Source organism: Rhipicephalus sanguineus, chromosome 3 (genome assembly GCF_013339695.2).
Source record: "Rhipicephalus sanguineus isolate Rsan-2018 chromosome 3, BIME_Rsan_1.4, whole genome shotgun sequence".
In the NCBI taxonomy this organism is placed as follows: Eukaryota; Metazoa; Arthropoda; class Arachnida; order Ixodida; family Ixodidae; genus Rhipicephalus; species Rhipicephalus sanguineus.
The window spans coordinates 40,064,623-40,085,275 of NC_051178.1; the positions used below are offsets into that span (position 1 = coordinate 40,064,623).

At 47.2% G+C, this 20,653-nt stretch overlaps 1 protein-coding gene across 1 annotated transcript in view; it reads right to left on the bottom strand.

Annotated features, from left to right (window-relative positions):
* Positions 1-20,653, bottom strand: part of LOC125757811 (putative phospholipase B-like 2) — an 88,376-nt gene that overhangs the window by 18,064 nt on the left and 49,659 nt on the right. The window contains exon 2 of the mRNA XM_049413980.1: positions 2,042-2,133. Within this exon, the coding sequence (XP_049269937.1) occupies positions 2,042-2,133 (92 nt within the window). The remainder of the gene's footprint in view (positions 1-2,041; positions 2,134-20,653) is intronic.

The following is a 20,653-nucleotide window of genomic DNA, read 5'->3' on the forward strand; positions in this document are numbered from 1 at the left end:
CTTCATAGGGTACACATGTGCATTTAAACCTAGGAGTGTTAGTCAACGCCGATCGCAGCCATGGCGGCGAGTGTGGAACACTCTTTTTCTGCCTTTTGGCGTCACGTAGCAAGTGACCTTTTTTTACGAGCTGGCAGCTGACCAATAATCCATCGCATACTACCTGAAGGCACCAAGTCCGCCAGAACGAGACCCTCGCTATGAATGAAGGAAAGCAGATGACTTTTAGGGGCTCGTTTTTCTTTGTCATACACCCTTAACATCACCTATACTCTCCTTCGCATTATTGTCTGTTAGTTCTAATTAATATTGTGTCCAGCAAAGAAAAACGAGCCCCTAAAAGTAATCTTGTTTCCTTCATTCATAGCGAGGGTCTCGTTAGAGAGGACTTAGCGCCTTCAGTAGTATTCGAGGGATTATTGGTCAGCTGCCAGCTCGTAAAAAGATCACGTGCTACGTGACGTCAAAAGGCAGAAAAAGAGTGTTCCACACTCGCCGCCATGGCTGCGATCGGCGCTGACAAACACTCCTAAATTTAAATGCACATATATACCCTATGAAGTGGACGGGGGGATGACCGCCGCCGTAGCTCAGTGGTAGAGCATCGGACGCGTTATTCGAAGGTTGCAGGTTCGGTCCCTGCCGGCGGCAAGTTATCTTTCCGTCCACTTTACTTCCTTCAGATTTATATCCCAATCATTACAAATAACACCCCCTATACTTTTTCTTGGCAATATTGTCTGTTAGTTCTAATTAATATTGTGTCTAACAAAGGAAAACGAGCCCCTAAATGTCATCTTCTTTCCTTCTATTTCCCGCAGTTGACTGTACGGATGGTCTGTTTGAGGCCAGTATATTTCTGTGTAATCTCTGTATAGGTAACCTAAAGAAAAAGATCGCGTCAGTCCGCAATTATAGTATTATGTAGGGCTTCCACAATATCTAACCGACAAACCGAGAAAAGATGCCTTGCTTACTAGAGCGAGCGTCTTATTTAATTTCTCCTCGTCTCTCTTTTACCTTTCTCGGGATTTCCTCACCCTCCGCCACAATGCATGTTTCAACTGCGGCTTTCCAACCAGTGTAGTCCCCGAACGCGCCTCCGGTTTCGATGAGCTCGAGTAGGCAGACTTCGAGAAAATACGACCTGCTGCCGAATAGTCCAAGGATGATGGCCACATATGCTTGAATCCGTGACATCAACCAACGACGACGGGCCTCTTGTGTCCAGTGTGCGAAAGTGTGAATTTTCGCACACTGGACACAATGGGCCCGTCGTCGACACTTTCGAAAGTGGGAATTTTGGATCGTCAGCGCGTCTAATAAAAAATATTTGGGCCCATATCAAACACGAACGATGCCTCTCAAACAAAGCGATATCGGTTTCAAAGCACCCATTAAAAATGTCGATTAATCAAATAATCGATTAAAAGATTCCACCGAAACCAATTAATCGATTAAAGGCTAAATCGATTAACGATTAATTGATTAAATATTTTAATCGACCATCCCTACACACGCATCCACTCCACGTGTGTGGGGTGTGTTCTTCAGCGAATGCGTGTGAACGTGTGTGTGTTTTTTAAGTGATTGCCAAGTTGCGCTAAGTATATTCAATATGCAAATTCCAGGCCTCGTGCTGCATTATAACCTTTGGCTCGCGTGTTCTCAGGAGCCTCGACTACCGATCGGCAGCATTTTCTTACCATGCTGAAAAGTGTTGCAAGGACTCTTTAAGAAATTCTGCAATTGGTCAAGAATTAGAAAAAAAAAAGCTACTGCAAGCGCCCTTGCGTGGATAACACGTTAATGTAGGTGAATGTTTAGTGAATCATGTAGCTACATCAAAGCATTTTACAAGTCAGATCTGTAATGCGGTGTGATTCATGTGTAGCCACATAATTTCACTTTTAATTTCTCCAGTTCCACACCTGAGTAATAGGCAATGCTCAAGTTGGGCAGCCAATGTGTAAAATTAGTTGTTTTCACATGCATGACAAAGGATGTTAACGGCATCAGCACTTCATGTTTTTTTGCTTACCAAGCCTGCCGACGTCAAATGGAAGTCATCGAAGGAGTTCAGGCAGCCAGGGTAAGACGACATGGTTATGGTATGGCCGGGAACAACATGGCCTGCAATTCATGAAGAAGGGATGGTGCGCGTACATTTTTCATGCGCTGAAGGATTTGTGATGCGCATCCCCAACAATTTCCAGGAATGTGTAAGTTCTGACAGAAAGTATGAAATAAGTGTTTCTTTTTTCCGCTTTTAAATACCATTCCAAACATATAATAGTCATACTCATTATAAGGAAGAAAACTGACGGTATGCAGGTGTTCGAGCAAATACTTATTTTCAAAAGTTTTGCTGCTACTGACGCAGTGCGCCTGAACAGGAAAGGAAAAAAAAAAACGTGCGAAACAACACTGAACGGCCTCTTATATGGAACATTGTAGGGAAACATACACAAAGCCTTCTTTGAAAGATATCACATTGCCAGAGGCAGAGTCGGTTGAGCGCGCATTGTCCTTGTTGTTGGCACAGAGTAGGCGCGGCATCTGTCTCCATGAAGGAGCATCGCCTTCATGCTACTGGTCAATTTTATAGAAAGTTGCTTTGCACAAGCGACCGTCCCTTGCACAATCAGTGGTTAATGTACCGCTTCATTCCCACCAAGTGCACAAGCTCAGGTCGGTGTTCGCGGTGCGTCATACATAGGGCTATCCGGGAGGATCTCGTACGTGACGCCAGTGAGTCGTTGCGACACTCGATATGGCCCGAAGTATCGCCTCAGGAGCTTCTCGGATAGTCCAGATTCGTGTTTCGAGGTGCTGATCGAACCTGCAACATCTGACAGAAGTGAACTGTGCACGGCTAGAGTCTGAGCATGACTGTTTGATTGCTTGAGTGTGACCCAAGCACTACTGAGTGGGGTGTGGATTTTAAAACGCCACTAACTGAGACTAACAAGCCGAAATTGCGCTATGTCGAATGGCAGTCAGCCTGGACTGCACCGTTGGACGTGTACGCACCTATCCCTAGTGGAATATCTCTATTCCAATGATTAAAGTTCTCCACGATGATCAAGCATTTGTGTTAGCTGACAGGACACTTCCCTCGCGGCCCGCTGCAGCGAAACACTACAAACATTTGTACGTCAGTCGTCGTTTGCTGGGCACGCAGCGTCCTGTGGACGAATCGCTTTGGTGAAGGTACGAGCATTTTGTCCGGTTCCGTAGAGTCTTTGGTTATGAGTTTAGTTACTGCGCGCTCAGCTTCACGGATCCCAGAGGCACAAACCTCAGTGCGCATCGCGAACGCGCCACGGCGTTCCACTTGAGCTGGCGTGAGGAAAGTATGTGGTCGCCAGAGCAAGAGGTCTCCACCGCAGGCTTATCTCTCACTGGGCAGCTTACAAGGGATCCAGAATTCAAGCTAAAAGTAGCCATGCCTATAATCTTCGCGCCAAATCCGTAGCCAAATAGAAGACTAGCGACATTACGAACAGCGCATTTTATTAAACAAATAATATGCTGATTCACCATTAAAATAAAGAGTCCAAACTTCTTTCCCTTTTGCTTATTCTTCAACCCAAGGCGCTTCACAAATAAATCAATAAATTGCTAAGTTTAAGGGTAATTTTGGCCCAATCTGTCCAACAACTCCAAAGACACGTTGAACGCTGAAACAGTTTTATCCTGCAGCCATACATAATTGCTACAATTACGATAAGAAACTTCAGCTTCAGTTTATTTTGTATATCCGTGTTGCTTGAGACATTAACAGCGCACTCGAACTGTAAAAACGAAGGACAAAGCGAGGGGGCACGAACAAGCGCTGGCTTATTGCTAAACTTCATTTCGGAAAACATACTTACGTATAACTTATACGTAATGTCACACAGGCTCACCAGCGCTACTGCGCAAAAAAACGACTAATCGCGATACAAAAAAAAGAGTCCTTATCCCGTGTGATACCGGGCACTTGAGAACACATTTCAAGCACTGTGGGTATGTACCTGTATACCAATGAGTGCGCGGTTGTTTATAAAAGTGGCAATCAGCTAATGAGAGAGATTGTTGAGGCGGCCGAGTTGGCTCGTCTGGGTGACGGCTGTGTAAGCATGCTCCCCTTAGCTTTCTCTCCTAAGGGACTTGTTTAGCTGTTTTATTCACCGATATATCCGGGATAATGGTTATTTCTGTTCATTGGATTGTTGATGTCGTCAACTGCATCCCTAAGTTCGGAACATGTTCTTTCCACGTTGGCCTTGACTTCCTTAACGCCGTCAGCCACAGCATCGTTAGCATATTTAGACGCGTTCTGTACGCTTTTTTCCTCGGCGCGAACATGGTCCCAGCTGATTTCTCGCTTAATCCCACTCAGGGAGGCAGTGGTTTTGGCGTGACACTCCCTAAACAATGCCAACGCATCCTCCATCTTTGGTCCTGCGTTTGGCTGCACTTCACCCGCGCTGAGTAATACTGAGGCAAAACAAACACACAACGAGAGCGAGGCAAAGGAAGAAGGTTGCGGGAGCGACTTGCTCACTTTATCCAACTCTTGACATGATTGCACTTCAGGTTCCTACTAGAAACAAAACATCCGAGCGCGCGCGGTACGTGAAGACGTCGACATCCATTTGTACAGAAAAGCTAGCACACTCAATACCGCGGTTTTCGGTCGTAGATCCTGCATCTAGGCAGTTTAGCAAGACAAGTGCAAGGCCTGCCTAGAGGAGCAAAAAGCGAAGTTGTAGCATTTTCCAGCGGTTACCGAAAGTCCCAGGATGGTGAAGACAGGACCGAGTATTTATGGCTTTTCGGTGCAGTATCTTGCGCTGTTCGCGACGCAAGACACTAAGTTTACGCAAGAAAACGCACACTCGGCTTGAGCATTAGAAAGTTGAGGTAACAAAACTTTCAGTACCCTAACGCTATATGTCAAAAGGGGCATTCACCAGAAGTGTCTTTGTACGACGCCGCCGCGTGCCAGAAGGTGAAACATGGTGCGTGACCAAACGCACTGCTAACTTTGAAGCTGTAGAAATTCTCACCGCAGCTCGACGAAAAAACGTCTGAAAACATGCTGCGGCGGCTTCATTATTTCCTGACTGCTCTTCGCGCTTTCTATGTCATGCGGTGTGATGGCATGCAGACTGGGAAGTACAGATGAAACATTTCAACGCTGCTGTTGTAGTTGTATCGTCATGTTCCTCAAGAGCTGGAAGCTGCGCGCTCCCTCGCCGCGGTGTGTTTCATGCAGACTAGTGTAATGTTCTTTCTAAAAACGTCGCATAAGTTCCTTGGCATTGGTTGCAAGAACATACACTTATCTTCACGCCGCCCAACCCCCACCCAAAATTCCACTAAGAACTTCCAAATACAAGTATTCAAGCTCTTGAATGAAAACTAATAGGTATTCTGCGTTTGCCTGGAATACATCATTCACTATTTTGATGTTTCGTAGAACGGAAGCAAGAAAACACGAGGCAAGTATGATTCTTTGTGTGCCCGCACATCTCTCGTAAAACGCGAGCACCGTAGCTGCGGTAATCTACTTTCTCGTAAAACTGTTTGAGGACCCGACATTGCTGAAATATTTTGTCGATACAGTCTACTGTAGGAGTTCGCTCGAAATGTGGCTGCAACAACAGCTCGGAAGCAGCAAGCGGCCCACAAAAGCAAGCTCACGACACTTCAAGGAGAAAAACCCCATCGCGGACATGACAACGATAATTTCGTCGTCAACCTGTCCTCCAGACAACTCTCCCCTACCGAGCATAGCGTGCTGGCCAAGGGACACAACTTCAACGTGAACACGGCGCATCCATCACTACCAAGGATCATTGCGGCTACAGAGGAAGGCATAAGACGACTCGACAACGGCATTCGAGAAAATGTCCGTCTCAAGGCCATCGGTGTACTATCAAAAATAGGAAAGCGCCGTGAGCACAACATGTCGAGGGAGGAGAATAATGCGATCCGTTCACTCCGGAATGATGAGAACATTGTCATCCTCCCAGCCGACAAGGGCAACGCAATGGTCGTGCTCGATAGGGAGGCGTACAGCGACAAATTGCGTGATCTCCTTCACAGCCCGGCCTATGAAACGCTGGCGAAAGACCCCACACCAAGAGTCCAAAGGGAACTGAACAAGCTCCTGGCGGATATCTTTAAGAGGCACCCGGAGGCAAGAACCACCTACCTCCAGCTTATCTGCCGGAACGGTTCTGCACCAGGATTTTACGGGCTTCCCAAGATCCACAAGCCCACTGTCCCGCTCCGTCCTATCGTGGATTTTACATCTTCTCCACTCCGTGCGCTGTCCAAGTATGTCCACCGGACTCTGGCGCCGCTCGTGGGAAAAACACCAACCCACATACGCAACGCCAGCCACTTCGTGGAACGCATGAAAGATGTGACAGTGAGCAGTGATGAGTGCATCGTTTCGTTCGACGTCGTGTCTCTGTTCACCAGTGTGCCCATAGCGCTAGCAGTGTCCTGCGCACGAGCAGCTTTGGAGGAAGATAAACTCTTGAGCGAAAGAAGCTGCCTAAGCATCGACGAACTGTGTCGTCTACTGGAGTATTGCCTCAAGGGGACATACTTCAGCGTCGACGGGATCTTCTACAGGCAAGCCAGCGGGACCGCGATGGGGGCGGCGATCTCCGTTACAGCTGCGAACCTCACAATGGAGCACATTGAAGAAACGGCACTAGGCTCCTTTATTGACAAGCCGAAAGTGTTTGTGAGGTACGTAGATGACTGCTTCTGCGTCATAAAGAAGTCAGCCGTAAACAGCTTCCTCCAACATCTGAATTCCGTCGACCAGGCGATACAGTTCACGGTGGAGCGAGAGCGAGACGGGACGCTTCCGTTTCTCGATGTGGCAGTCGGGCGGCAGGGCGAGCGCATGACCTTCTCGGTGTGCAGAAAGCCAACGCACACCGGCAGGTATTTGCATTTCACGTCCTGTCATCCGACTGCCCACAAAGCTTCGGTAGTTTCGGCGCTCCTTTCACGTGCAAGAACAATCTGCACGTCGGAGGGGGAGAGAAAGAGAGAAGAGCAGAGGGTCGTCGCCGAGCTGCTAAAGAACGGATACACCAAAGCTTTCATTCGCCGAGTGTCGCGCCGTGTGCCGAAAGACACGCTACGCGACCCCCCTCCCCGGCCACACCACCGGCCACCACGGAATCCAAGAAGCCAGCCCAGCGCGTTGTCATACCAGCTGTGCCGGGCATCAGCGAAGAGCTCGCCAGGATTCTCAGAAAAGAGGGGGTCACGGTGATACACAAGCCAGCGTCGACGCTCACCCGCCTGCTACCGCGGCCGAAGGATCGACCCCCGAGGGAACAACACCAGGGCGTAGTTTACAGGGTGCCGTGTTCACAATGCCCGGCTAGCTACATAGGCGAGAGCAAGTGCTTCCCAGAAAGATTACGCCAACATAACAACAACGTCAGGAAGATGGAAATGCAACGCAGCGCTCTTGCAGAGCACTGTGAAAAGCACGACCATAAGATCGACTTCGACGGCGCTTCTGTTCTGGAAACAGAAAGGAATCTGGGAAGGAGGCTCTTGCTCGAGTCGTGGCACATTCAAAACACGCCGGCAAATGTGAACCGGTCCCTGGGAACAATGCCCTCGGTTTACGTTCACGGCCTCCAGAAACGTGAGGGAAAGGGAAATCCGGAGCCGCGGTGGAACAAGTCGGGGAGAAGCTTCCGTGACCAAACCAGTCACCCCTGAGCAAGGGACCGAGTCGGTCCCGAAACGTCGGGCTGTCTTAAACTTGGCTGGAGCCATATTAACCTCCTAAATATTCCACCCAGCCAGACAGATTTCTGTCGAAATGTTTACATTTAAGTCTACAACGGCAAGCCATATCACCTCAGGGAGTGATAAACGCATGAGCGACGCCTCTACGCTTTCATCGCTCACTGACAGGGTGGAATGAAGTCTGTTATAAATACCTTGGTGCCAGCTGCTCTGTGCCGATCAGTTGTACGTTTCTCTAACTAGGTGATCGACCACAGACGGAAAGACGCAAACGATTAAAAAAATGAGCTGCGATTGCCGCTCATGGGATTTTTGCCATCAGTACAGGGTTCGAGACAGCTCTTGATTGACAGGCCGGGCTTGCCTAAAGTCTTCAATGTCGTCAAGTGTTTGCGCTATTCTTTTAGACAACACTATGGGATCAACCATGGTGGTTGCACTCTTATCGTCTGATGAATGGAAAAACCGCACAACGATGCACAGTTCCTTTGTCGCCGATACACCAATGCATTCGGAAATGGCTGGACAATTTCATCCGTTTGTTCATGCTGTCCGCTATGTACAAGATAAGAATGTTACCTATAATTGTATGCTTTGTTGTGTGTAGATAGCAATCCTTGATTTCGGAGCGCATACTTTTGCCGCGCTTATCTACAGCACTTGAAGTGTCAACAGCTATGTACAAAGCAATGCCTAGGTCTCGGCGAGCCCTTTCATAGCTTCTTTGACCAGAAGACGCCACTGGCTGTGGTAGGTCTTCTTTCAAACTTAGGATTACTGCGGACTCACGATACAAGTACTGGTTTGTGTATAAAGAATACGGCAGAAGTGCAGTTCTCAAACCTATCTGCTCATTAGACTGACCTTCCGACATGCTGCACATGTCGCAGCAGATTTTTTCTGTCCTTCAGGTTCTCCTTCAGTATCCAGAAATTTAACAAGAGCGAAAAAAGTTCCCTTCTCTATACCAGCAGCACATACCTTTCCAAACAGTATCTTTTATGAGCATTGACGCGCTTTTGTTGTTTTAGTGCTGCCTTGAAGTTTTTACAGGAAACCTGTGTATTGGTAAATAATTGGTCTGACTTTGTGTAGCACAGCCTGCTTTTGGAGGCTAGCAGCATCCCAGGTAGCACACCCGCGTTTGGTCAATCTTGGCCAAACCTTGACAAGCATTGGCAGAAATGTTGGTGATGTGTAGGATTTTACGTTTTTGTTACTGTTGAATTACGTTGGCCCTGTATTTGGAGCCCACGCACCGCAGTTTACAAGAAATAAAACAAATATCTAAGAGCAACCGATTCTCCATTGTCGACATGCGCAGCGCGTTGCTCAAGCACAAAGACGTAACAACTGCGACAGTTGTTAGTTCACGCTTGCCCTGTGCATGCCTGTGCGTTCTTTTCGGGCCTCCTTCTTTGTGCTTCAGCGGCGCTGCAAGTATCGAGCTGCTTCTCGTTCTTCGTGTGACATTCCAATTTCTTGCTATCGCATTCATTGCTTTTCCCTTGCAGCGAAACTGTGACTTTTTTCAGAACTGTATCTAACGTTTGCGCTTCGCAAGACGAAGTGGCAAGCCAGGACACCACGCTAGAGGACCTGGTGAGCGGCATGTGCGGCACTCGCAGTGTGTCACCGTTGTCGCCTGCGGACGACGTTGAGGAGGAGGAAACAGGCCAATCAGACCAAAGATGCATTGGCTAGGCTGCGCTACAAGATGATGAGCCTACTTCAGTATTCAAGCCTTCAAGCACACAGAAAAAACGTAAAATACGTGGCTGATCCCTCTGTCATAGGAATCGGTATGACACGAAAGTGACATGCGTCTTCACAGACGTAGTTGAGCGTTTGTTGTGCATTATTTCCCTACAAGCGCTAAGGAATGAATGCTTCAGCAACCAATCGTAATGTCACGCGAGGACGGCAAACAACTCCAAACATGCAACGCGCTGCTCAAGCAGAAAGAACGCACGGAACGAACATACACAGGATGAGCACGAACTATCTGTCACAGCTGTAACTTATTTCTGTGTGAGCAGCGCGCTCCTTTCGCAAAAGACGCCACTGCAGTGAGCGAGGTGACCTTCGTGCTCCCAACGCAAACCTGCGGTGAGAGCACAAGACGTACACACCACCGCCATCACGAGATAAGCGCGCGCACGAGCGACCACGCCCTGTAGAGGCGCGCGCTCATCCACGTGGGGTGTCGACCTTTAAAGCGCGCTATTTTTAAAGCCCCTTGATCTTGGGAAAGTACCGCCATTCACTGTGCTCGCCGCCGCACGCGCATCCTCCTCTCTGCCTCCTTGCCCCTTTCGCGTCCTCCCGTTCTCCGCCGCTTTTTCGGCGCCGACGATTGGTCTCCTTCGCCGTTGCCCTTAGAGACGCGTCGATGTTGCGTTTTGTTGGTATTTTTCTTTTTCGCTCGCGCCATTTTACGCCGGGGCTCCGCGTAGCGAACGTTGCGTGCGCTTTGTTTTCTGTGCTTTGTGTGGGCGCTATGCCGTGCTGTTGCGCCTATAACTGCAACAACGACAGTGCAAAGGGGTATGCACTTTTTACGATTCCTCAAGGTAAGCGTCATGGCTTGCGCAAGAAGCAGTGGCTGCACAACATCGACCGAAAAAGCTTTGTTCCGACAAAGAACAGCGTTCTTTGCGAAATAAGGCGCCTTTCCTATTGCTCGTATCAAAGCATCGCCGAATGCTACATTTTAAATATCGTTCCGGCCTGCTCATCAACCTCTTTGTTTCCTAGGCTATTTGCGTGTTGCTTAAAAATGGGCTTGTCCTCAACATGCTGAACATTCAGTTGACAGTGCATTACCTCGCACGTCGGCAACTGTTATTCAGTCTAAAGTGCACAACTATAGGATCTGCTTTCCGCTGCGAACAATTGCGCGCGATGATACAGCATCTCGATCGCGCTTGTCGTGATCGTTAGATTCCGTTTATTGTGAATGTTTGGTGTAAAAAACAAACCAATGGACGAATAGAGACGGCACTTTCTGGCGCTGGTTCCCAAATGAGGGGGTTTTTTTTGGGGGGGGGGGGAGGGGGTAGGAGAATTCACACATAAAAATCGTGACACAAATGCGATCAGTCGCAAGAACTAAAGAAACACACAAGCACAACGCACAAAAAAAAACAATAACATTTTAATAGAGAAAGCAAGCCGTTACCTAGCAGCCGCGACCGAAATGGCTCGTCTTGGTCACGCCTGCATTGGCATGTCGTCCGTTCACTAAAGAAAAACTAGATTATCTCTTAAACCGGTGTCACACGGGTAGTTTTGATCGCTATCAGAATCAGTCCTCATCGGATTTCTTGATCGCGATCAACAATCATCGCTGCTATTCGGTCCAAACTTATCCGGATCGAGTTTGGCGCGAACGTCAGTCAAATCGCAATCTGGGAACCAGATATCGATGGGCAGATCGCGATGATCTTGTTCCCGATCGGGCCTGATAGCGATTATAAGTGACCGCGTTGCAGCACCTGATCTGGAACGGCCCTTATAGCGATCAAAAGTTCCCCTGTGACACCGGTATTACTTACGGCGTTGTCTTCTATATGACGACTCACCATAGTGATAAGCTTTTTTTCTTTTGCGTGCCGTGTTTGTGCTTACCTATTTTTCTTGCTCAGATTCGCATTTGTCACTCTACTAATATGCGTGCTTTCCCAAATAAACCAAATAAACAGCATAATCTGTGTTTATGTATAGAGCCTTTCGTCACGGCCTGCTTGCCTGAAAACAGCAGCGCGACCGGAATAGAGCCCGTCTCCTCTCCAAGTGAACCGTCCTGTAAGCTTGAAAACGAGGAACCCAGCCTTCAACAGACACGTACACAGACAGGGCGTTTTATCTGCAACGTTTTTAAAGCACTTCAGCGTTATGGGTGTTTCCTCTATTGTCACATGCTCACCGCCCCTCTTTTTTTCCCTCCCACCTAAATACCTTGTAGGGCGCATGCGCGTTTTTGAGGCTTCCTTTTTTTGAGTAGATGTTGTTTTCATTAAACTGTTGTTAGTCCCAGCGTGTGTGGTCGTCTTTCTTCTCTTCTTGTGTACGTGTCTGTTGAAGGCTGGGTTCCTCGTTTTCAAGCTATGTACCAACAGGCCCAACAGCAGACTCTACCTGTAAGCTATTGTCTCCTTTCACGCACGTATTTAGCGTTCGGCCATGCACTCAGGCCCTAATTTCATTTCTCCGTTAGCACCATCTCAGGACTGCAGTCATCTACCTGGTGTGTGCCACGAACTTGTTTTGATCAAAGGTAGGTGGTGTCCTTTGTTCATAATATGGTTGTATCCTATTGTATTGCGCTTTCACACAGCGCCTGGCGACATGGCCTGCTTGCCTGAATACAGCAGCGCGACCGGAATAAGGCCCGCCACCTCTTCAAGTGAACCCTCCTGTAAGCTATTGCCTCGTTTCACGCACGTGTTTAGCGTGCGGCCGTGCACTCATGCCCTAATTTCATTTCTCCATTAGGACCACCTAAGGACTGCTGTCATCTACGTGGTGCATGTCATGAACCTGTTTTGACCACACGTAAATGGAACATTTTCATTATGTTGTGGCGGCCAACCTCACAGTGGTCTTCAAATCAGTCTCTCCCAGCCGCCACCAGACGTTTAGTATAAGGTTGTGATAATGCTGCAAAGTTTCAAATATCGAATCAAGTATTCTTGTATTCGATTCGCTGAAGATACCCAATTGTGAATGTTCCAAATTAGTTAACACAATTGCCAGTCGTTGTCGTGTTTTGGAATAGTTTCGAATAATTGCCAAAAGCGGAGAATAGAGTGTTGCTCATATTTCCCGACGACTGTCTCAAAAAAAAAAAAAAAAAACTCACAGGGTTTCTTATGCATTCGCCTACGACGACTCGAAGGCGAAAATCATCTTCTTTTTATTATCAGTCGCTGTATTGATCCTCCCACATACCCATCCGAAAGCCTTCTGCAGTTAACGTGATGTTGCACTGCCTCCAGGATTAGGGGCATTGCAAGCTTTGTGCCCCTCATTTGGTTGTGGACAGCCTCCGTGATCGGCGAGCCGATCAAGGAGGCAGTGCAGAGCGACGACGTCGTGTGATGACGCCATCATATGACGTCACGTTATGTGACATCATCATGAACTCTATGACGTCACGGTGACGTTGCCTATTGAGCATAAGTGACGTCATGATCACGCGATTATTTTTTTGCATCAGTCACGTTGTCGCCGACGACGGTCCGTTTTCATGCTTAACGAGGCATCTAAGGCTTTCGCCTTCAAAGAAGGGCTCACTTCGACGCCACACCGCATTCTGCCACGATCTGGCAGGAAGGGTACTTAGTACCGCAGCGCTGTGCGCTAGTGGGGTGTGCTTCATAATGCCTATATGTCACCTTAAAAATAACGCAATGTGGTAGAGTATACAAACATGCTTAGCCAACTATGAAAGTATACCTTATTCCTGGGCCATGACTAAAATTCTCGTTCCTCTTATCAGTTGTGGAATTTCGCCTCGATGTGTGAGTAATCCTCACCAGTAGCAAAGTGCAATTTTCCCATGCGTATTACATAAAGGTCACAGAGGTAAGCTACACACTTCGAGTGGCGCGTCTCCTAGTGGACATCCGTGTTGCGTCGTTCGATAGCTACAACTTAATTCCATGACTCGCCGCCAGCGCTTCCATTTCGTATGAACATTTGTTTGCTATAAATTTTGCCACAAGTAGCGAATAATCATACAAATTTTCTGTCCCTATTCGATTCGGTCCTCTCAGTATTCGGTTCAGCTTTTAGCTACACTATTGTTATCTTAGTCGGTTTCGAAAAGGCATAATGCGCACACTCCTACTTTATTGCACACTGTTTCGCAGAAAAAGGCCTTTCCGCTCCTCTGCGGAAGCCCTGCACACAATTATTTTACGTGCTTAAACTACACCAATGGGGCAAATACTCAAAACTCCCTTTTTCAACATCCCATCAGGCACTCTTGGAACGCATTGCTGCATTGGAGTGCGATCAAGAGGACGGCAAGAGAAAATTACAAGCCGCAAAGAGAAGATACTTGAAGAGCGAGGCGGAAAAGGCACCGCTTAAGAAGATCAAAGGCCTTTTCAGTAATGATCAGATGTCGTCGCTGGAGCGGTTGTCTACTCAGGAAATGCGATGGGAAGCTGAAACTCTCGTCAAGTCACTGAGGCTACGGCTCTCATGCGGAACGCAGCGCTACAACCTTCTCAGAGAATATGGTTACCCATTACCCTCACAACGCACCGCGCAAAGGCATATCGAGCATTCGAAGTTTCGACCCGGGCTGCTTACTGATATTATGGAACCCCTTAAGATAAAGGTATGCAGTTAATATTCCCCTAGCCTGCTTGCAGATGTTGACCTATATCCATGTTTTGCTGTGTTAGTTTTTCGATCGAATGGTTCAGCCCGCAAGTTTTGAAGCTACATCGTACCTCTTTCATTAAAAGTGTTGTGAGTTCACGTTGAGTCATTAATACAGACTTACATCCTGCAGGTCAGCCTCATGAAGCCAGAGGAACGCCATACAGTTCTGATGATAGACTAGATGCAAATAAAGTCTGGTCTCGTATATGACCGTTCGTGTTGTGATGTATTGGACTCACCCACACTGCCTTTATCTGATGGTTCTTTACCTGATGACTGCCTAGCAACACATGGTTTGGTATTCATGCTGGGAGGCCTTTCTACTCGATGGAAGCAAACCATCGGCTATCATCTCACTAGCAATTATATTCATGCTCCTAGCTTTAAAGCTCAAGTAGTTGATGTGATTACGACCTGTGAGTCCATCGGTCTCAGTATCCACGTTGTTATTTCTGACATGGGCAGCGCAAATCAGGCACTTTGGAAGCTCTTTTGAATTACCGTCGGAAAGCACAGCAGGCCGCGAACCAGTTCTCCTCACCCCTGCGACCCAAAAAGGAAGCTTTAGTTTATGGCCGGTATACCTCACTTGCTAAAAAATTTAAGAAATCATTTGGTGAAAGGTGAACTCGTCTACCTTCCCAAAGAAACTGTAGAGAGACATGATTCGCCAGCAAACTGCGTGAACATGGAGTTCACAAGGGCCCTTGTGAGGCATGACGAGAAGGGTGACATAAAGCTTGCACCGCACTTGAATGCATCTATTATTTATTCAAATCATTATGATAAAATGAAAGTAGGCCCGGCCGTTTCTTTTTTTTTGCATAACGACACAGCTTCTGGTTTGCGTCTGCTTGAGGAGAAGAAAAAAATTTCCGTAAGCGCACGGACTACTGCACGGTTCGTTGAAACCGTATTTAGGTGGTTTCGTCTCATGACGTCTCGAGCAACTAACCTCGCTTAAAGTCATGTGGTTGAGGAAGCTCATGAGGACAGTGTTGCCTTTTTGAATGCGACAGCGGAATTGTTCTCAAAAGTTCATATTGGCAGCGAAAACAAAGGTGTTTGGAAGCCTCTGCACGCAGGCATCATTCTAGCAACAAAAACAGCTCTATAAGTCCAAGATGCACTTCTGAGCAAGTACAACTTTCACTACGTTTTTCTAAGCAGGTTAAGCCAGGACAGCCCCGAAAATTTCTTCTCCACCCTGCGTGCAAAGAACCCTGTACCACCACTATATGAATTTAAATGCAGCTTGAGGAGTGCAACACTAGCGCAGTTCCTTAAACCAAGCAAGCATGGCAGCTATGCTGAGGAGGGAGGCTATATGTTCATAAATTTGCCAGACACATCTAAGACAGAAGACAAGGTAAACAATATTCATAACACAGAAGACCTCTTACATTTAAGTCCTGAAGTAGAGGAGTCGCTGGTGTACGTGGCGGGCTGCGTAATTTCACGGGTGATGAGGCGAATGCTGTGTGAAAATTGTCGCAATGCACACGTGGAAAATGGCCCACCCCCTAAGTTGACAAAATTGAAAAATGTTTCGGAAAACCGCCAGTCCCTGACTACTCCATCGCAAGGAGTGATTGAGGTAATCGAAATTGCTGAGAATTACTTTCGAAGCAATGAAGAGGCACTAGTGCGAAACACGGTAAATGTGAAAGAGGTGCAGGAAAGCACCCTTGGCAGCATTTCCGCGCAAACGTGCTTTCCCGTCTGTCACAACGTGGTTCCTATTATTGTCCAAATATTTTGCAAAACTCGCATGGACATTCTCATCAAAACTGAAGCGTCAAAAAGATTTTCCACGGTTGAAACATCAAAGTGTGCCAGCAAAAGTATTGGCATGCGTCCGCCCTGTCCACCGTGAAATGAGGTCGTGATGAGTGCCTGTGCTTAACGTTAACGCACTTTAGTTGCGCCTATTATGCTGTTTACTTCGAATAGACCTTCGAAAACAGCCTTTGTTTGCGCCACAAGACACCATGTGGACCATTGCTCACTGTACGTATATTGTTATTTTGTAAATGCTTTTTGAGCGGTATCCAACTGCAGAGTTCATAACATTAGTGGCCCGGCTGTAAATGTGCGCCGAAATCTCAATTAAACGAATATTTGCATTCTATATTTGTTGCAAGAAGCGCTTGCAGTGTCACTTGCAAGAAAACAGAGCCGCTGTTTGTAAGGACAAGCTCTTAGTGCAAGGTATCATTTTCCGTCAACCTTTTGTCGCCGTGAAACTTCTGTGTCATGTGTAAAACGGTGTATGTGCAATGATATACTGTTACCACTGCTCTGTTTTCTTGACAACACTCACAGAAAAGATCGAGTAGAAATGGCGTCTTGTTGTCCCACAACAATATTCGTCATTTATTTTGCCTTCCTTTCCTTGCATTATCTCCGCGCACCAGGCACCTTCTGGTCACGAACGGCATGTGCGCTCTCAGCGGGGCGTATCGGTCGCCTGTGGTTAGGTATTCTTCGCTCATAAACGAGGCTCAATAGCTCATAAAACTTTGCCTTTTTCATTCTTCAAAAACAACGAGCAGTGTTTTGTGTTAGGTGGGATGTGACTTCAAGAACCTCCACTGCGGAATGTGAAGGACGCCGTAGTCAGACTCCACCTTGACTTCGACCATCTCAGGTTCTTTACTGCACGCTACAGCGCAAGTTCGCGCGCATACTTTTTTCTTTTTTATTAGTCCACATTCATCAAAATGCGGCCACAATATCAGCGAGCAGCATGCCGCTGAGCCGCTGCAACACTCTTTCATGCGAGAATTCACAAACGCCTAATCGACTTTTCCTGTTCACGCTTTGCTACTACTGCTTTACCGTTGTTAGGTCGGAAGGTTATGACAGAAAAATGAACAGGGGATTCGTGTAGCCGGGACTACGACACAACGTATATTATTATAGTACAACGTGCAATGGCACCTTTGAAAAGGTTGTGGTATATTAATTAATTATTCATTTTTTCGCATGTCCTTTCTGCTGACAATAGCAGTATTTTCAACAAAAAATGTGGATCAGCAGTCTCTCTTACCTGAAGTATTTAAAGTGGTACTATGTATTCACTTGGCGCAGCTCCTGTACTAGCTGGTGGTAGTCGCCGAGATAAGAGCGTTTGTTGACAAGTTCTCGGATGTACATCGCCAGCTTTTGTTTCCGGAGCAAGCAATGCACTAGTAAGACTAGTGCTTTATTCCGGCTCTGAGGACGAATTAATGTCATGCAAGCAAGGGAGCCGCTTCCGAACAACACTGGAACAGTGCACTGACTGCGGAAGAGTGCACTGAAAGCGCGCGCGAAAGCCAAGAAGAGGGGGGCCGAGGGCGCACTGCAGGCGAAATGCTTGGTAATACTTGGTAAAATACTTGGTAATACTTGGTAAACATACAACGCAATAAACAGAACAAAAAAGTTGAGACAGACAGGACGAAGCGCTACTAACAACTGTGAACATTTATTGAAAAGCATCGCCGCAGCTAGACAATATGCGCATGAGCACAATACATTTGATGACCAGCAACAAAAAATAACAAACAGAAAAGCAGGCACGTGATAAAACCCCGTGACAACAGTAACATGTGGCAAATGAATACGCGAGAATTGAAACATGGCACGCAGGTACGAAGTACACTACCTGCAATCGGGACAGAAGATAAACGGGATAAAAACTACAAGCTAAAGAAGAAAAAACAGAAGTAGAAAACCCGGCTAAATGTATCGCATTTCCTTGTTTAAGAGAGCGACTGAAGCGACGCTCACGTACAGGTCGGGTCCACAGCTTTCGAGCAGGCACCTTGCCAAACCTCTCGTTCTAATTTGGTGTGTCCACGACCTACCACATCCGTATTCATCAACTGTGGGTGACAGCCGCAACTTTTACAGTGCAGGGCGAGGTTCGCCCCCCTCTCCGGACTTGAAGCACGTATAGCGCTGTCGTAGCCGGCGATAAGGACACTGACCGACCTGCCCCAAGTAAACACGACCGCAGGTTATTGGAATGCTGTACAAGGCAGAAGCCGTGCACTGGACATGCTGAAATTCGTGTTTGGTAGTGCAGCGTTTTCTTATCTGGGTACCTGTCATGCGTCTGCATAGTTTAGTCAACTTGCATGGTGCGGAGAAAATGCGCAGGTGAAAACGCGCCTGACGTCAGCCGGTTACCCGCAGGATATGATTGTCGCTGTGGCTGATGCTATTCGGAGGACGCAGAAGAAAGCTGCGGCTGCTTCACCTGAAGACAATCAGGGTGACAATCAGGAGACCACGCGGCCTAGAAATATGGCGGTGATTCCTTACTTGCACGGCATCTCGCATAATCTTAAAAAGATTGGTGCAAAAGCCGGCGTACAGGTGGTCATGTCTGCGCCTGAAAAACTGTCGAAACTATGCATCGCCGCAAGCCCATTTATACCCAAAAAGGAAAAATGCGGCGTAAAACACCGAAACACAAGTATGTTGACTGCACGAAGGAAGTCGTGTACAAGTTGCCACTATCGCGTGGACGACCCTACATTGGGCAAACAGGTCGGTGTCTAAACCACCGCCTGCGTGAGCGTGCGAACAGGGTGGAAGGGGGCAGGGATGGAAATTTGGCCATTCATTGCCACGAGTGTGGGTGCAAACCGTTGTATCAACAGTGTACTGCTGTTTTTCATGACGGGGATCAGCGCACGCGAGAGATTGTGGAGGCAGCAAAAATGCAACGGGAGGGCAGCAACTGCGTGAGCATGACGTCAGTTTCGTTGACGCAGAAGGAAATGGCCTTCTTGGAAGGAACACTACATTTGGGGGAGGGAGTAGCTGATGCGCGCTGACACACTGCACACCTGTGCCATTGGTGTTTTTGTTTTGTCATAGTCATATGTGTGTATATATGTGTGTCACTTGTTGATAATAAAATCAGTTGGAAGTTTGCGCCCGTCCGTGTCTGTTTCGTCCGTTGTCTGAGAAAATTTTGCGCAAGAAGTGTTGATCAGAGAAAACGAGATCTACCCCATGACTTGCCGCGACTTTCTTAAGTTATGTGACAATTTGTGCACATATGGGACAACCTCATACCTCGATTCATGAGTAGACACATATAGGCGGGTGTTCTACTTCTATTTTGTCGCTTGTAGTTTTTGTCCTGTTTATCCTTTCCGATTTCAGGTAGTCACCGATCTGCCCCAAGTGAGAAGACATTTCATGGCGAGCAACAAAAACGACAGAGCCAGGCGCGAGGTAAACCCCCGTGACAACACTAACATGTGGCAAATGAATGCGCAAGAATGGAAATGTTGCGCATAGGTACGAAGTAATGACTGAAACTTACAGCGAGATGTGTCTCATACGTCTTGCACTGCGGCACCGAACAGTACGTCGACAAGCTGCACAGCTAGCATAAGCGCACTGAAAGAAATAATGCACATTGTATACACTTGTTTCTCTGGGTATACGTGTTGTGCAGTCGGCCCTCTAGCACCTTGTGCCAACGACGCCATAGGCTGCTCTCGGGCGTCCATACTTCCCAGTGGGCCCGGCAAGCAAGCTCACATTGTAACACGAATTCATTGCTCGTCGCCCTGACATCAACGCCACAAGACTTTCGACCCCTCACGAGTCACTGACATATATCTCGCATCTTGCCGCTGCCTGCAACGGCTACCACGTGCTTTGCGGCGAAGCGCCAACAAAAATGAAATGCAGGACGCGTTCGGAGGGCCAAATTCAAAGATTATTTTCTTCCGTAAAACAAAAAATGATTTGATTAGACTTTCTTCATTACTTAACGATGTAGTCTACTATCAAACACCGCATGACGAGGATTTTACGTGGAACGCATCAGTATGAAAAATACGGTCAAACATGCGACAAATCGCATACTTTCTCTAATTTCACAATTTTTTTCTGTAAGATTGCATATCTATACACTTTCCTAAAAATCATACTCTTATTAAGATTGGTTAGGGAGAGTTCTAGATAGCTCAGGAAAAAATCACGAACTTTGAAGATTTTCGTAGTTTTTGAAGATAGGTAGCTGGTAGTGAAACACAAAAATTTCGGAATTAATTAATGGGACAACTAAACAGAACCTCTGCGATGGCGAAAGCGTGCTTGCGAAGCTCAACTCACAGAAACAGATTTTATGCGCATTTTTCTTAAGGCACAGTTTAACAAATACAAGCTGGTTTTTACACGTAATTGTAGTCAACGTGCGTGGTAAGCTTGTGATTTGCACCGAACTACTCGAATTCCACAAAAACGCCGATCCATCTAGTAAGACTTGGCTCAAGGTGCAGCATAAACAGTTACTCGTTCACTGCATCGTATGAAATATATAGCCACAATGCATGGTATTTGGCGGATTTTCTCGTGTTATGACCTTTCTGTCATGTTTGTCATACACTCATATCCTCCTATGCCAATTTTGGTAAACAGCTAGTGAAGAAGGCGACCACGTGTGCACCCAGAT